The sequence below is a fragment of the Megalobrama amblycephala genome, linkage group LG15 (assembly GCF_018812025.1).
Source record: "Megalobrama amblycephala isolate DHTTF-2021 linkage group LG15, ASM1881202v1, whole genome shotgun sequence".
In the NCBI taxonomy this organism is placed as follows: domain Eukaryota; kingdom Metazoa; phylum Chordata; class Actinopteri; order Cypriniformes; family Xenocyprididae; genus Megalobrama; species Megalobrama amblycephala.
The window spans coordinates 8,032,637-8,051,707 of record NC_063058.1 but is presented as its reverse complement, the minus strand read 5'-3'; the positions used below and the strand labels follow the sequence as shown (position 1 = coordinate 8,051,707).

General features: G+C 36.7%; 1 protein-coding gene across 3 annotated transcripts; it reads left to right on the top strand.

The window, feature by feature from the left end:
- Positions 1–611: 611 nt before the first annotated feature.
- Positions 612–18,405, top strand: pkp3a (plakophilin 3a). 3 transcript variants are annotated; one of them, XM_048158575.1, is made up of 13 exons: positions 612–754; positions 5,484–5,590; positions 6,324–7,117; positions 8,799–8,922; positions 9,014–9,218; positions 10,683–10,857; positions 12,084–12,201; positions 12,291–12,455; positions 12,547–12,729; positions 13,939–14,092; positions 14,182–14,377; positions 14,467–14,554; positions 17,128–18,405. In XM_048158575.1, exons 2-13 carry the CDS (start codon positions 5,504–5,506, stop codon positions 17,167–17,169), a joined length of 2,331 nt encoding a protein of 776 aa, XP_048014532.1. In that variant the 5' UTR covers positions 612–754; positions 5,484–5,503; the 3' UTR covers positions 17,170–18,405. The 3 variants fall into 3 exon arrangements, with proteins under 3 accessions (XP_048014532.1, XP_048014531.1, XP_048014528.1); XM_048158574.1 differs by having other exon boundaries at positions 625–770; XM_048158571.1 differs by lacking the exon at positions 612–754 and adding an exon at positions 1,910–2,350.
- Positions 18,406–19,071: the final 666 nt, after the last annotated feature.

Sequence of the window (19,071 nt, the reverse complement as noted above, 5' to 3'; positions counted from 1 at the left end):
CAGATTTTAGTATCAGTGAGGCCTTGCTAATTCAGCAAAAATGTTTCATTATTATAATTATTATTATACGGTTTCATTATTATAATTATTATTTTGTAAATTACAGTTTTAAATTGTAAAATGTACAGGTTGTTCTGTAAATGTTTACATTTTTACTGTATTTTTAAATAATTATTCAGGCAACCACTGCCAGTTTTTAATTTTTTTTTTTTTTTTTTTTCAGTGTTTTAGGATGTTTTACCCCGCTCACTCCCTGCCTGACGTCTGCATCACACCAGACTCACCCATTTAGTCTCTCTCTCCACTATAACTATCTGTAATCACACACACACACACACACACACACACACACACACACACACACACACACACACGCGCACACACACACACACACACACACACACACACACACACACACGTGCACACACACACACGCGCGCGCACACACACACACACACACACACACACACACGTGCACACACACACACGCACACGCGCGCGCACACACACACACACACACACACACACACCTCCCTTAATTCAGGGGATTGGTAACCAGAAAAGTGATCATGAATACACACACAATGTACCGTTTTATTTGTAATATAAGGGCGTTGTCAATACAGTTTCTATAACTTCTTGCCTCACTATGACATCTGTCAGATTTTATCAAGAGAACTACGAGACAGCACACGAAATACAGCCCAACATAATTTTCTTAGCACTGGAACTATTCACTAAATCCTGCTGATTGGTGAGTACAAAGATTGGTGAGTACAAAGATAAAAGCAAACATTTGTTTTTGGCTTTCAGTAATCGCTTAATATTGTCATCATATGAACAAACATGATTCAGTTTTGTGAACAAGCATGGAAATGCTGTCTGAACAGAAATCTAGCATCAGTCACAGACAGTGACTCAGTGACTGAAGGGTTTGGTAACTTTCTGGAGAAGATGCTGATTTGCTTATTTTATAAATGAAGCATGTTTTATAAATGATGACATTTCCTGTGATGACCAGTCTGCATTAAGAAATATTTTAAGCATAATTCAAGGTTTTAAATTAATTTTGTGTTAAACGATATATAACTGCAAATAACTACATTGAGTTTATTTTCTAGATCTAAATCTAATTTCAAATCTAAAGCTAATCGCGTTTATTTGTCATGGAAAGTTGGAAAGTATTGTCATTTTTCATCAGATAGTTTATATCAGTGCTTGAGTTTTATAGAAAGCAAAAGCTCACTTTATGTTTTAGTAGATGAAGGTGAAACTTGTAAAAAAAGATTATCATGCTCAAATTCAGCATGACCTGCTTTTTCCGGTTTCTCTCGTTGCTAGGCGACGATACAACTACAGCAAACACAACAACCTGTCTACTGGCCTACGTCACCTGCATGTCAGAGCGCTTTCTCCTCATACTATCGCTGCAGTGACGACAAGATGTCGGAAGAAGAACGAATCAAAATCTGATTTTAGTATTAACTGTAATGAAAGTATAGTCTGTATTCACGATAAACGTGTCGTATTATTTAATTTCATGCGACCATAGACTTTTTAAAATTTACACTGTAAATAAAGTTGGTCAGGTTACCTAAAAATAGTTATTAGCCTACATTACTTTCATGATTTAAACATATTTGTATATTTTATTTCAAAATAGCGTAATGAAAAAAACAATTCTTGATATGCTATGTACATCATACATTTTATGCTATTATAGTCATATATATATATATATATATATATATATATATATATATATATATATATATATATATATGACATTGATGACATTTCCTGTGCACAATTATATACAAAATAAAGAACAATCTCCTTTTGACCGTTCATGAGTTTACCTGGATCAGGTAACCAATGACTCATCTACCTAAACCCCACCCACTTTAACTCCCACCTGCGAAAAAGCCGCAGAGTTCAGATCAAACGTCAGTAGTGTGTTGTTTCGTCTCATAGTTCCAGCATCAACGCAGAGAAACACAAGCTGACTAACTGAAGGCGCCTTTATTGATTTGCATTGCGGGGATCTATCTTTTTCCACTCTCTCTGGTGGAACTGTACATTTTCAGTCTTGGTGTTTCAGCTTGGTCCCATCGTCGCTTCGCAATGAGTCTGAGTGTGACCTCGGAGAACGTCTTTCTGACGGCTTTACAGCCCAATTCGACCGTAAGTACTTACGCTGTCCCGTCCGAAAACGAGCTTGCGCATGGCGGGTCTCACCACAAGGAGGAGGCGAGATTTAAGCGCGTGCACCAGCAGGTATCCATGAGACTGGCGGAAAAGTCCACGCTTCCGCGCCAGAACGGCTCCTCGTCACAACACGCAGCCTCAGGTGTGTCACCGTGCGCTTTGATCTCATTGTATTACAGCTACAATAACACAACAGCCTTTGAATTATTAATCTGCTCATCATATGACTTTACATAGAAGACTTTGCGCTGTGCTTTTATACAGTATGCGGTTTCATTTAACAATGATCTTGAGTTGAGTTTCAACTTTATTAACTTTTGGGAAAGTTAGTTTTTTGGTTTATCCTTGTATTTGATTTGATTTCAGAAGCAAATACATAATTATTCAATTCACAGGCACAGGCTGCATTGTGTTGTTTACACTTAAGTATGCAAAACACTAAATATTTAAGACAAAACTGCCTGTAGCTGTAACTGTGGTCACATGATTTCTGTTATTTAAATATAATACAGTAAGGCAAAACATCACACGGCATTTGTACATAATGCATGACCTAAACTAAGTTGAATGTACCTTTGTTTCAGGTGGTAATAAAAACCATGTCATAAATGGTGGTTATTCCCTCTAGGCATGGTAGATCTAGTCTTCACGATTGTTCTTGAACATTAGCAGTGACGATTAAAATGAAGGAAAAAATAGGGTGGGAACGTTTTGATTTAATGATTTTTTTTCTGCATCAATTAGAATAGATATCGCAGACTCTCACAGAACAGACAGAAATACAATGCAGCTTCTGGTTTGGTGTTAATAATTTACAGGGGCGGGTTGAGCAAGGTTCAAGTGTAATCTCAGTTCCTGTTACATGACTAAGTGAGTGAAAGTTTCAAAGCTCTCCTTTGAAAAACCCAACCCACTCTAAAAAAAAAAAAATTGCTTAGCATTGCTCAAAAGGAAGGTAATTTGGTGCAGTCAATCACAATGGCCTGAAGAAAAAGCCAAAGAATTTAATCTGAGAGTTTTACTTTCGCAATGTTGTCGAAGAAAGCCAAACTCTTTGTTTCAGTCCAAACTTACTACTTGTAAATACAACCAAACTTCATTATACATTTGTGTGTGTATATTGTCCATTGAAAGTACTCAAAATTGTTTAAGAATTTGTGGTTGATTTGAGTGGTTAGAATTCCTGGCTTTATGAGGGTCTGCCACAGCTATTTTCAGGGTATAACCTCTGGTGCTTGGATACTTTAACCGGACCCCTGGTTTATGAGGTTATCTGCATTCTGACAAGTTCAAACAGCCTTACATATTCCTGTTACTGGCCCAAGGCTTCCTGGAGGAGACACATACCATGTCTTCAAAATGTTCCCCTGTCTGAAAACTAGAACTGACAATGGTGAAATACCAAGCGTATGTGAGAGAAACAACCATTTTTAGAGATGTAGGTCAAATGGATTGTTTTAAAACAAAACTTAGCATTTTTAGCATTCACACTTTGACTTCTGATGAAAATAACTAAGAATAGTTATTTGTATTTACTTTAGCTAAGCAAAGCAATGCACTAGGGCAGGGTGAGGCAGGGCGAAAGGGTGTGTGGTTTTTTTGGGTTGGGACATTGGGAGTGTTCCCTAGTCATCAGACCGGTTCTGTCTTTTCTGCTGCTGTTGTCTACAACTCACTCTACACTTATTCACTTATCAAACGCTTATACCACTCCTTAATTCACATTCACATTCTCAAACGTGTGTGCACGCATGCCCATAGATTCATCCCCATCTGTTTGCTGAGCCAGAACAAAAACGTTGTAAAACTGTTTTAAACTTGCACTGCAGTAATTTGTGTAACTCCACAAGTTTGGCTTACACTGTACTTGCAGTGTCATCAAGGACATACTGAATACTGACTTAGCTGTAAAGTTACAGACTTGATGTCTTTATGATGCAGTAAATCTTCTGCTTTTTACATTTGAATGTCTAACTTATTTCCCACTGCGAACAATATACGCAGATGTTATGCTATCCATTCAGCAAGTTGATTACATTCAAACAAGACATACAAACTTACATACAGTGGTGCTATAAACCTGACTACAAGGAAGCAAATAAACTATCAAAGAACTGATGTGCAAGTTTACAAAGTAGACATACAAACTGATGTACATGGATGTCACAAACTTGAAACAAAACAAAGTTGTTTAATTTTATGGAGCAGACATGCATGTTTACATACAAACTTGTGTGCAACAGCTATCATAAACATGACTGAAGTGAAACAAAACCAATTTGTATGTTTAATTGCTAAATGAAAGAACAAACATGCATACAGTGAACATAATAAGTGAAATAATAAGTGAAGTTAATAAACGTAATTTCGGGAGGAGTACGCCCATCTAATCTTCCAATGAATACCAAGGTATAAAACCAGCATCTTACCTCTTCCTGTTGTTAGTTCTTTTGGCATCCCTCCTCCTCCCCTTCTCCTCCTTTTGTACTAATTTTGCCTGTTATGGGGGGCAATCGGAGCTCGAGTAGGATATTCTTTCCGAGCCCCTCTATAGCAGACAGCAAGCCAAATCTGTTTACCACTTACGCTAAGATTTTATGGGCACACGAACTCGTGAAACTAAGCTATTGTAAACCTGATTAAAGTGAATCAAAAAAAACAAACGTGCATGTTTGTGTACAAACTTGCGTACAAAGGCATCATAAACATGGCTAAAGGGAAACAAATCAACAAAGTTATTTGTTTAATTATATTAAATAATTTGCATGCATGTTTACAATACTCAATGCGTACAACAGCTTTGTTTATAGTTGTGTGGATTTCATTAGTTGAATATAGCTGATTCTCTTTGTTACTTCCACCTGATTGGTCATATTGTTTTGGAGAAAATGTTGTATTTTAACTAAAGGAAAACAAGTGGCAAAACATTTAGAGATTAGAAGTGCAAGAACTGCTAATCAAAGGCCATCTTTTTAGAATGAGGATCCATGGTTTTATTTAAGCTGGTTATAGTTAATAGTTTCAGTCTTCACCAATTGGGGGTCAATTTTAATTGCCGGGTAAATCATGGGTCTTATTTTCTTGATTAAAATACGCTGTAGCTTAGCTGTTCGGTTTGACACTTTTGTTCAGAAACTTGTACAATGTGATGGCACATTAAGAAAGTTCACTGGGAGGATTACTAGTTCATGGTATTTTTCTTATTAATTTTCACGGTCAAAAATTCACATTCAGATGTACATTTCTATTAATTATCTGTATTTTTCTTCTCTTAGAATCTGGGGATTATTCAACCATGACAAAATATTCAACAATGAGCCAGAACTTCACCCCAAATTTCAGCTCTAAATCCTACGTCTATTCCTCCGGCAGACCAATGATGGTAAGATTCTTTCCACTTATAAACATAAATATTTTATTGTAGTTTTGCTTGTTTGAAAGACATATCACTTATTGAGCTAAGTTAAAGAAATCTTTTTCATGTGTGACTGTATGGATCTTGTCCAAATATTGAAAATGAGTAATGGAGATTGTGTTAGTTAGGTGTGGTATTTCACAATTCAGCTCTACTCAACAACCTCATATGAAAAGTCACAAGCTTACAAATCTCTTAGAATCACTTTCAGTTGCATTCCAATTGAGTGATACTATGTTAAAAGTTTGGCTATTGATTTAATGCATTAAAAATGCATTTCATTTATGGGTCACACATTATATTAGGTGTCTTTAACTAGTTTATGTACTTGCAAAAAAAATGTTTGTTACAGTGTACTTATTGTGTTAATGTTGTATTGCAAAACACATCTGCTGCTATTAAGGTGAGATACAGGTCATGTTGGAGACAGGTTTGGTGGTAGGTGTAGGTTTAAGGGTGGGTTAGGGCATAAGGGAAGGGTCAAACATCAATTATTCAAACTTAAAATATCACCCTAATGTTTTTGCACTTATCATATATCTGAATTATCTTAATTTGAGGCCTTTCTCCAGAAATTGATGTGATTAATATCAGTTGTATTGTTTAATTAATCAAAATTCTGTAACATTTTAATCAATCGACAGCTATAGTTGATACCATTATAGATATTAAATATTACATTTTCTCTTGTTTCTGCTAGGCCCAGCGTCCATCCCAGTACTCTAGTAGTGGTTACTCATCCCGCTCTGCTATTGATTTCGGACCAAAAACCAAAATCAGTTACACAGGAGGTGGTGGCGGAGGTGCTGCATATTACCAGGAAGAGTTCGCGGGTGGCGGTTACCAGGGTGGCCAAGTTCAACAGCAGCAGGTCGGCGCAATGACTCGTTCCTTCAGCCGAATGGGGGGTGACCCGGAGACAGTGTCAATGCATTCCATGCGTGTGGCAACCGTCCCACGCCAGGTTGTTTCTTCTTGGGTGGCACAGGATGACAGCGATGGCAGTATAGTTTCAGAACGTGATGCCACTTATGCACAACAGGCTTCCATGCAAAGCATGAGCAACGGCTATGCTGCCAACACCTACCCACGGCAGTCTGTGTATTCCACCTCTCGAGTGAATGGATTTGAATGCGGACCGCAGCAGGTTGGTTCCATGACGCTACCGGCCATGAAACGTTCCCTCAGTGGAACGCTCGCCTCTGGTGGCGGCATGGAGCAGGAAGTCTACGTTAGCCGGCAGTCCTTCAAAGGCCCCGCCCACCGTACCATCAGCCGAATCAACAATCGACAAATAAGTCGCACATCCAATGTCTCATCATCTGGCATGTATGGAAGTGCCGGAGGATTCAGCGGCTCTCAGGGCAACCTGGCGATGGTGCAGCAGGGAAGGCTGTCACGTGCCGGCTCTGTGAGGAGTATGCATAGTGTTGGGAGAGGCAAGGATGTGTTTGACGGCATGGATTTCTCGGGCAGCATGGGCAATCTAAGCGGGTAAGAACATGTATCTTAGGTGTGTGAAAAGAGAGCGAAACACATCCTAAAAAAGAAAAAGGAAGAATTTTTTGAAGTAGCAATGAGAAGGAAGTAGCGACATATTTTTTTCTTTCTTATTTTGTGACGTACACCCAAGTGAAATGGCTTATCTTGGAAAAAAAATGTAGGGTGGGATTGTTGATTGGATGGAAGCAGATCTGAATGAGAGCTTGCAGTCAACTGTAAGAAAGGGGTGGAGCTAAGCAGACTAAATAATTGGAGAAGTCTGGTGTACGTCACCAGAGAGAAGTCTGTCGTTTCACTGGAAGATCATTTTACAACATTATGATTACAGTATTTTAAAAAAAGAGAACCATATATATATATATATATATATATATATATATATATATATATATATAATATGGATGAATCATTCAGTATAAAATCAATAACATGCATTTAGAAAATGAATAAGGATTATTTGCTTTTAATGCCGAATTTAAAGGTTGTTAGGCAAAATACAAAGCAGAGTTTAGTTTTTACAGTTGCCGAGCACCATCAAAACTTGCCGAATTGAAACAGAAGTATTTTATTTACTGGATTATTCGAAAAAAGTCATTGTAGCATAGTTAATTTTTTTTTTACACCACTCAAAAGTAGGCCTAATTGCTTAAAATGCACAAATAATGTGTCTAACCACAAATTACGTCTTACCAAATGCTTCCTTATTACTGTCAGTCAAAATTTCCCTGAATTATGTAGCATAGCTATTTGAGCCACACTATGTTTTACAACAAACACTGCATATTACTGTTTGCAAATTAGCCTGTTAGCTATTTTCGTTCAAATACTTAGCTTGTTGTGCTAGTATGGCTAACAGTGTGTGCAGCACTGACCTTTGAAGCAAGAAATTATTCATACTTTGCTTTAACAGCCTGTCAGTACACCCACCCGTAGCTTATCTATTCTTGTTGCACTAACAGTGCGTGTGTGCTTGTGTGTGTTTGATGATGTTGCCCAGCCCTGCCTATATGTGTGTAAAAAGTGAAGAGCGAGTCTGTTGTGCAGGCACACCCAAACCAGTCCAGCCACCTCACACTTCACACACCCTGGGAAAGAAACACACACTTCCTAGCACTCCAGCGACATGCACCAGCACACATTGAACACACTTGCAGGAATGTCCTGTTAAAAGAAACTTTTTTTCAAATAATGCTGACTCTTAAAATGGAAGTAGTACTAGTTAAGAAGCTAATATAAGCTAATATATCAATTAGTTGAGATAGGAGCAACCTTTTTCTTCAAGCTCCACTCTAGGCACAAATCGAAATTAATAGTGTTTTTTATTTATTTATTTATTACAATATTTGGAAACATTGAGAAGAGCATTGACAAGAAATTATGGGTAGAAGAGATGTGAAAACTGTGCTAATTTCAGCTTTTTGTGCTAATGATTTGAGAACAATTTTAAAGACCAGATAACTTTGAACAAATATTCTATTAATGTTACTGGAAGAACGTTTGTTCATAACTATAAGAAAACCTTGCCAGAATGTTAGCTAAAGTTTTGAGAACATTCCCTGTTAGCTGGGTAAAATTTTGAATGTTCTTGAAAAAACCTATGAACATACAACTAAGCAATATCACCATCTTTACTGGACAAATTTACTAAATAAATCTTAAATTTTTTGTATAGACTCAACAGCTTGGACATGCCTACTGCCATTAGCTATCTTGATCAGGTCGATCCTGATCTTCAGATGTTGGGAGCTGCCTACATCCAACACGAGTGTTACCATAACAATGATGCAAAGAAACAGGTATGCAGTTGCTTTTCATCTGAAGAAACATTCAACTGAAATGTATAAATGTGTGTTTTCGATTCAAGTAGAATGTCTGTGTTTCTTTTAGGTGAACCAGCTGAAGGGAATTCCTCGCCTGGTGCAGCTGTTCAACAGTGAGAATCAAGAGGTGCAGCGCTATGCGACCGGAGCCACCAGGAACCTCATCTATGAGAACATGGAGAACAAAGTGGCCCTTATTGAATCCGGCGGGATCCCCAAGCTCATACAGGCTCTAAAAGAACAAGACGATGAACTCCGCAAGAACATCACAGGTGGGCATTTTAGCCATGTTGTTCTAGTTCAGTTTACTGCCATTGGATCATGTGTTTTTAATTATGATGTAAACCTTTTAAAGTGAATTTGATTTCTTGGGCTGCATAACAAAGCTTGATTTTCACACAAGAAGCCTAAAGGTGCAGTGACATTTACCATTGTTTGACAAGTTTTGTGGGCAAAATAGTAATTTCAGTAGGAATCCAAGTAATCAGGAATTTCGCTTGAGGATGAAAGATTTCACCATGCAGATTTTGCAGTGGGTTCAAAAGTAGGTCACATGGATTGATCTCAGTTTATCAGCCTTTTTTTTCACATCCTCTTTTATCACAGGCCCGCATAAAAACACTCTAGATTCTAGCTGAGCCTTAAAGGGATAGTTTACCCAAAAATGAAAATTCTGCCATTATTTACTCACCCTCATGTCATTCTAAACCCATAAGGCTTTCGTTCATCTTCGGAACACAAATGAAGATCTTTTTGATGAAATCTGAGAGTTTTCTGTCCCTCCATTGGCAGTCTACGCAACTATTACTATCAAGCCCCAGAAAGGTAGCAAAGACATCATTAAAGTAATCCATGTGACTCCAGCGGTTTAACCTCAATTTTATGAGGTTAAACCGCTGGTTTTACCACAATTTCACATCTTAAAGGGTTAGTTCACCCAAAAATGAAAATTCTGTCATTAATTACTCACCCTCATGTCATTCCACACCCGTAAGACCTATAGATTCACAGTTGATTCCAGTGATGTTTTATGTTAGCATGTTGCTAAGCTAATGACTCAATATTCTAATTGGAATTAATAGCACAAAAATATTCTCTAAAACATTTAATTAGTTCAAACTGTTTTTTATTGATAATCAGCTGATTTTGCTATTCGTAGTTTTACAGTGTTTAAAAAATGTGGAAAATGCACCTTTTTAAACATTGCACCTTTTTAAACATTCATCTTTTAATTAAATACTTTTTCATTCTTAATGATGAGGTTCAGCGTCCTTTTATGCCATTTAAATGACTGGATGTATGAACAGGTTTTCAAAGTCAGTCTAGATGTGTGCATATGTATCCACATGCGCTGCATGTAGGGCGTTGACTAATCTCTCAGTATTGCATCAAGCTGCATTAAATATTGCACAACGTTGTCTCAACATGTGCAGTGGAATGAGAGGACTCCTGTAGCAAAGGATTGTGAGTCAGGTTTATGTCAGCTCTTACGGCTCTGTGCGTGTCTAGATATGCAGGAACTCCAATAAACATCTACATATGAGAATACTACGACTAAGTATGGGTCATTTAAGTGGATGACATCATAACGAAAGTCAAGGAGGATGTAAATCTTTTACTTTTTCCCCTCTGTTTCCTTATCTTTATTCAAATTCTTATCCATTTCCCATGCCACTTTCCCATGCTCTTTTCCTCATTCTCTTTATCTCTCTCCCTCCTGCTCTCATTCCCTGTAGGTATTCTGTGGAATCTGTCCTCTAAGGATAACCTAAAAGAAAGGTTGGCACGAGAAACTCTTCCAGAATTGACAGAGAAGATTCTGATTCCCCTCTCTGGCACTGGGGACCAGGACATCATTGAGCTGAGCCCCTCAGAGTCTGACATCTTCTACAACACCACTGGCTGTCTCAGGTACACACACACACACACACACACACACACACACACACACACACACACACACACACACACACACACACACGTTTGTTTTTGTGAATTGTGGGGACATTCCATTGGTGTAATGGTTTTTATACTGTACAAAACATATTTTCTATCGCCCTACACTACCCCTACCCATAAACTTACCCATCACAGGAAACTGTGCACATTTTTATTTTCTCAAAGAAACTCATTCTGTCTGATTTATAAGCCTTTTGAAAAATGGGGACATGTCCTCATAAGTCACCCTTTCTTGTAATACCTATGTCATACCCATGTCATTATACAAAATTGTGTCCCGTTATGTCTCTCACACACACACACACACACACACACACACACACACACACACACACACACACACACACACACACTTTTTTATGTTCCCCTTTACTTGTTCCTGTTCCTATAGGAACATCTAACTTCAGTGAATGATAATGCCCTCCAGGCACATCACTGCTAGTAAACCTGAGAACAAGAACACTTAAGAGTCACGTTTCAATCCAAAACCCAACCCAAAAAGAAATTATATTTTTGAAAATTATAGAAAAATGAAGCCTATCTTTAGGATTATTTTTTAGAAAATTATTTGAAAAAAAATCTGTTTTAGGACTGTTATTCTTAGAAAATTATAGAAAATGAGGCAAATACTTAGGACTGTTATTTTTTTTAATTTTTTTTTTTTAGAAAATTACTGAAAATTAATTATATTTTTAGGACTGTTATATTGTGAAAATAATAGAAAATGAAGCCTGTATTTAGAGTAGGACTGTAGTTTATAGATTTTTTTTTTTTAAAGGAAATTATAGAACATGAATTATATTTTACGACTGTCATTTTTAGAAAATTATAGAAAATTTATTTTTATTACTTTTTTTTTTAAAGAAATGTATAGAAAATGAAGCCTATTTTTAGGATTGTTATTTTTTGGGGGAAATTTACAGAAAATAAAGCTGATATTTTTAGGACTGTTATTTTTAGAAAATAAAAAGAGAGTCTCACCACTGAGAATAATGGTGAGTACAAATAATTTTTTTAAAAAAAAAATAAAATGTATGTGGCAAGCAGGGTGGGGCCGAGAGCCATGGGAATGGAGTGAGAATATATAACATATGTAATATTCCTTTTTTGATTTTGGGTGAAACAAAGTGTGTTTTCATGAGATTCAGCCGTTTATATGCCTCTGCTTCCTTGTACAGGAACTTGAGCTCAGTGAACGAGAAGACCAGACAACAGATGAGAGAGACCCGTGGCCTTATAGATGCTCTGGTTGGCTATATTCAGAAATGCTTGTTGGACACTAAAGTGGAGGAGAAGGTAACTGTGTAACACACTTTACTTTCTGCCTCTGTTGTTGACTGCTTGAAAATTGTGTGTTTATGTGACCATTCATGTTCCTCTTTCAGGGTGTGGAGAACGCAGTGTGTGTGTTGAGGAATCTGTCCTATCAGCTGTATAGTGAGATTCCCCCCTCAGCACTGGCACGGTTGGAGGGTCCAAGCCGAGCTCAGAGCTCTTCAAAAGGAGAAGCTATTGGTTGCTTCACCCCTAATAGCAAGAAGGCCAAAGACGTGAGGAGAAGCTGCTTTCAAATTCCTATTTCAATATACTAATTACATTCTCACATTACAGCTTAATCTCATATTTTGTCTATACTTCCAGAGACAAAATCAGGACCTCACCACATTTACAGAAGTGTCGCGGCAGCCCGCAGACATTGAGTGGCTCTGGCACCCTAAGATAGTGGAGTTGTACAACCAGGTGTTGCAGCGCTGTGAGATCAACTCCACCACACGAGAGGCCGCGGCCGGAGCCCTGCAGAACATCACTGCTGGAGAGAAGAGGGTAAGAGATTTACCTCACATCAGTTATGTTGGGTCCAACTACTCAGAACACCTGAGAAACTGACTAGAAATGCATTAGCAACTACCCAAAACACCTTAGCCTGACAACTAGGGGTGTAATGGTTCACATTACTCATGGTTCGGTTTGTATAACGGTTTTAGGGCCACTGTTTCGGTACGGTTCGGTATGTTCAGAAAAAAAAGGACTACTGTCAAAAAAATAAATATTGAAAATAATAAATAATAATATAATAACAAATAATAATATAATAAACAAGACAGGTCTAACAAGTTTTGAAGTACAGAAATTGAATAAAATAATCAAATGTAAAATAACACTGCATATAATCTTGAATAAATTTAAATAGAGATTAATCCTTAAAGTTACAAAAGTTATTCAGTCAAAAGCGGTGAGTGATTTCTTTGTTTTTTGTTGTGTGATTAACATTAACACAGGCAGAAAGAATATTAGGCTACTGTCACTTTAAGACAATGCATTCAGTACACTGATACTGTACACATGCATTGTCTTTCTCGGCTGTTTACTTTCACTTAAGACATAACGTCTATGGTTGTATGTCAAGACGGGCATGTTGACGTGATTTTTGTGTGAATTTGTTTGTTCAAGTGCTTGCTTGCTTTTTTTTTTTTTTTGCTTTTTTTTTGACCAACGCTGTTGTAACATATTGGGAATTGGTAAGCTGCATGGCAAGTTCCCAGACAGGGGAGATATGCAGGCAGTGGCTCTATCCGCGGCTTGTCTCCTCTTGCCATGCTGAACTGCAACACACCAACACGTGAAGAAATGTGCTGTCAGCAACAAATTTACATACTAACAGATGATAGGACAGCTACTCCCATATGAAACGCATGTGGAACGTATCCATCAACAGAAACATACATTAAAGGCTTGTCCCACCAAGGCTGATAACGATAAATATATAGTTCCAAAAATCATTCAAAATGTAAAAGAATAGCAGTTCACACTACAACTATAATTATTATGGCACAGAGGAACAATATCGTTGGAATCACTTTCAGAATGATTTTTTCCAGTTGATGAATGATAAAAACACTGGTGTGGGCACTAATGTAATTATCATTATAGTTATCTTTATAGTTATCGTTCTTGGTGTGAACGGGCCTTAATGGTCTGGTTGCGCAGCATTTTGTTTTTTTTTAATTTCTCTTTTTCTTTATTATATCTCAGTGGGCGTCCATCTTGAGTCGTGTGGCGATAGAGCAGAATAGGATGTTGCCTGTCATTCTGGATCTCCTCAGGACCAACAACGATCTAGAGCTCCGTTCTCTCACCGGCTTCCTCAGAAACCTCTCTCGTCATGCCAAGGACAAGAACGACATGGGTAAGGCTTCCTTCTCTGGCCACAAAACTGGAGTCAGTCGCTCCTCTGTAGCATTAGAGAAGCTCATTGCTCAATTTCTTTCACTTTAGCTACTAAGGTGGTAAATCCCTTGCTTGCCAAACTGCCCTCGGACGGCCGCCAGAAGGAGCCGTCAAGTGATGTGGTGGTGAACGTCTGTGGAGCACTCAACAACCTGGTGACCAGCAGCATGGTGGCGGCACGGGACATCTCCTTCTTTGATGGTCTGCCCAAACTGGTGGGCATCAAGACCACCCATGACAGCAGGTAAAACTAGAAGTCATCTAACTATACAACAAACATCTCAAAAATTATATCATTTCCTTACTAACATTACGATTTAAATTTTCACCCAGTCCTGCCAAACTGAAAGCTGCCAAAGCAGCGGCGACAGTGCTAAGCAACATGTTCCAGTACAAGAAACTACACAAAGATTACAGGAGTGTAAGTGGTTTGATTATATATATTATATACATAAAAGGCATTTTTTTTAAAGTTTTTCTTTTTAAAAATTGACAGACTCACATGAGACATACATGTTCTACATCGTCCCCTCATGTTGACTGAATTTTTGAGCTCACACAACCAACAGAGTACAAATCACTTTATTGCGATAAGTCTGCAATTACCAGATGTTTTTAGTTTTGTGCAACATATATGCCTGTAAATAGAGTTTATCTGTCGGGTTCCGGAAGTAAAAACATTCATTTTCTCCATTGGGAAATTGATTTTGAAAGGTAACTTAGAAACCTTTAAAGACAGACCTACTGTGAGCTACGATGCAGGCTGACATCTTCAGCAGTAGCAAATACCATTGATTATTTCAGATCATTTTTAAAGTAATCATTTTTAACAGTGAATTTCCTGGTGGCAAAACTACATTATGTGCTGAAATACACCAATCAGAGTCGAAAAAAAGCAGCATGCTCTAAAATAGCTCTTTAACTCCACCCACTCCAATGAAGCACTGTGTATGACATAATTAAGTTGATCTCTCTGAGCTCTCAAAATACTTAAATGTTTTTATACACATAATAATCAACGTTCGTAAATTAGTTTTATATTCCTCCATCATTTTTATTTTTTGTTCGGAAGTCTTCATGGGATTGTAGTTCTTTCCCTCACTAAAACCATTAAGTATATAGTTTTTTATCTTTGTATTTTTTTCCGAATTTCAAAAAAATTTGCTTCAAATTTTTTGCTTCAAAGTTTGTAAAAAATTAATGAAGAAAAAAAAAGCTTACAGAACCATCCCTGCTGAAAAAGGGGGTGGGTGCTGTTGCACTCTGAGTATTTTTACAATGGGACTGAATTTTTTTGCATGATTTATCCACACCAGTAGGTGTCAGTATAAAAACGATGATCACTGTTACTTTTCAAGTAAAATACTGAATATTAGACTTAAGTGCAGAACTGTTCCCACACAGTGCTGCAGACATGAATGACCTCATGTGGTTCATGTGGTTTGTCACACCACAAAGCAAAGCTCTAGCAACCACCCAGAACACCTTAGCATCATTGAGGTGATTTTTACAAAGCACCACTCACATTTACTTAGTAAAAAAAAAAAAAAAAAACTACTTCTACAATTTATTTTCTCAGTAAAACTTTTGTAGCACTTAAAAAAAAAAAAAAATTGACGTACACTCACATGAGACTTATATTCTACATGGAACGGTCAATCACCATTTTGAGATCACATCACACAATCAACTAAATACAAATCACTTTATTTCACTATTATTGCTATTATCAGATAATTTTTAATCAAGATGACAAATATTCCAGGAAAAAAATAAACATTTCTTCAGAGTAGAACTTTTTTTGGTTTCAAACAGAGATCACGATTTTCCCACGATTGTGAACAGACAACTAAACAAAATAACATGTAATTTATTAGAGGTTCTGACAAAATGTTAATTGCTGAAGTCAATTTAAAATTTGAATGAATGATTCAATGACTCACTCATAAATACTTCATTGTTTAATTACTGGATAAATCAGTGTTTTTTGAATGAATCTCTTGAATGAATGATTTAATAACACATATGTTTTTTTTAACAGTCACATTGTCGCCACCATGTCATGTAACAATGTAATTGATACAATTGTTTTAATAGACACAGGCGAATCGTTGTCATTTTGGAATGAGATTGTGTGGGTGTTTGAATCAAGATCATTCTCTTTTCTCTTTGACAAACCTGCAGTTTTCTAAATGATCAGACTTATGATTTCTGAAAAAGAGAAAAGATCCCATCAATTTACATTGAAAAAGTGACTTGAGCCATATCTAGAGAACAGAATATTATAGACATGGCGGTGAACAAAAGTTTTTGATGTGGGCCAGGCCCTAGCAACCACTTAGAACTGCCTAGAAATCACATAGCAACCACCCAGATCACCCTAGCAACCACACCTTGAGCGACTTACACAGCAAGCACTACTCGCATTTACTTTTCAAAATTGTAACTTTTAAACATTTCTTTCTTTATTTTCAGTCCGCTTAGAAAGACCCACCCTCAGAATGTCTGTTTGTGTTTTGTGCGTTAGGAATTAGTACAGATGTATGTCACAGTTACTGTCATTCCTCCCTGCCCTCTAGACATTTTCCAGTTATATGAAGACTGTTTAAAAAGCAACATACACAAATACATTCAAACAACACCTATCATACCGAATAAACAAAAGCAAAATAGCCTGCTTATTTATAAAGTCATATTGGAGTTGCTTTTTTCCAAAACACACAAACACACTTACTCACTCAAAGAGTGTTGATATGGGAGGTAGAGGTTCAGCCACACCCTGAGATCTGGATTTCAGGTAATTTCCTCGTGAACATGTCCAAACACACCATAGAACTCCACAGGTGAAAAAAACAAAAAAAACAAAAAAACATGTTCTTTCTTCTAACTTCAAATCTGGGATGGTAGCCAGTGTTGCTACCTGGTACAACTATGTGCCTGTTGGATTCAAAGCGTCACTCACTCATGTGGTGTTTTCTGCTTCGTGTTTTACAGAAGGGGTTCCAGAGAGAAGACTTTTCAGACATGGGCTTCTGACCCAATCAGATTGTGAAATAGGAAGATATTTAATAAGGACAATGGATAAAGAAAATACAAAATACTGCCGAAATACCTGCAACATATTTTGAAACATGACAATGTGGATAACATACACATTTAGCCTTGTATTATTGTTATTTTTTCCAAAAATCCTCAGGGATTTATTGCAATATTTGTCTTTTTTTATTGGCTGTTGCCTGTATTTTTTCTTCTTTGTTTATTATAGGACTGCAGACTCTCCATGATATATTAATTATATCCTGGAAATTTAATCACTCTTTTTAAAATAGTTGCATTTAATGTTTATTTTTTAATATATTTTTAGAAAATATATATGTATTAAGATGGTAGGGAAGGCATTTTAGCAAGAAAATTGGAATTATAAGATTATAGATGATGTGAGAAGACTGTCATATTTTTTTATAATACACGTAAACATTTTAAACACAGGCCGGACAGATTCAAGCTGTTAATCAGCCTGCTTGTCATGATAGAGTTGCTTATTTCTTACTAGGCTAATTCTAGTGGGTTTACTTCTTTTTTTGGTACTTTGATGTGTGTACAGAAATTGTGTATCATTATTACCTGTACAAATGATAGGAGGTTTAATAATAACTATAATGATAAGAAGACACATGGTAAAATACCATCTGAATGTTTGCGTTTCATCAATAGACTAATGGTTGATGCCACAGGGATCAGAGATTGTTTTTCAAAAAATGCATTACGCTCACTAAAATATGCCAAATAAAACTTGTCTGTTCATATACACATTTTCTTAGTTTTTGTAATTGTATATGGTGCAATATGTGCATTAATTTGATAGTAAGCAACTTTACTCGCATGTAGTGTTTTTTTTTTTTTTTTTTTTTTTATAAACTTTTTTTTTTTTTTTAATTATTATTATTATGGTTGCCTAATGTTTTGGTTTGGGTTGCTGTTCTCATTTTATATTTAATCTGTTCCGTATACAAAACAGTCGAATAGACTGTTATGAGTGATTTGCAATCTTTAAATATCTGAGACTCGCTTTTATTGGATCAAGAGTTGATCCTGCAGAGGTCTTGGACTTTCTGACCATTAAGAATGCATGGAATGCTCTTTCCAAAGCCTTTGATGATTGAATGTCTAGTATATTTTATAATTCAACATAAATTTCATTGTTAAATGCATGTGCGTGAGTCATAGATCTATGTTGTTTATGTAAAACAGAATAAAAAGAAAATAAAGAAAGTTCATGTGTTTGTCAACCTCATTTTGTGAAATCCTGTTTTAGAATCTCTTAATCGTCTGGTGCTTTTGACTGAGACATTTTAATTTAGATTTTTAATGTTTTTTTTCCCCTTTTCTTCAGAATGGTGACACTTGGTGACTTTCATGGTGGCACTTGCTATGTACACACACACACGCACACACACAAATTGTGGACATGATTCGAAAAGGTTAAATGGTCTAAAATACTAAATAAAAAAATTAATCCAAAAAATACTTTATATTGATTTTACTGAAAAAAACAGAAGTTCCATTTGAAGTGATTAGTTGCTTTTGACCATAAGGAGTATGACCCCTAAATAAGGAGCACCAGAGGGTTAAAGTGATGGTGCACTAAAAATATTTAAGGGATTCTAATTTGCATTTATGTTAAAACACCTTTACACTGTTTTGTAGCAGAATTTCTGCTGATTTCAGTTTGTTTCTCATAAGTCAGCAAAAATTGTTAAAAATGTCTTTATCCCACCCCGCCTTTTCTTTTACACTTTGTGTCTGTTTCAAGCTCTTTTCTATCCGCCTCTAATGCCGACCCACCCCTATTTACATACTTTCTCTCTGCTTCGACATGAACAATCATCTACCACACCCTACTGCAAACCCAATGACTTCCTCAAGAGCCGCCACATT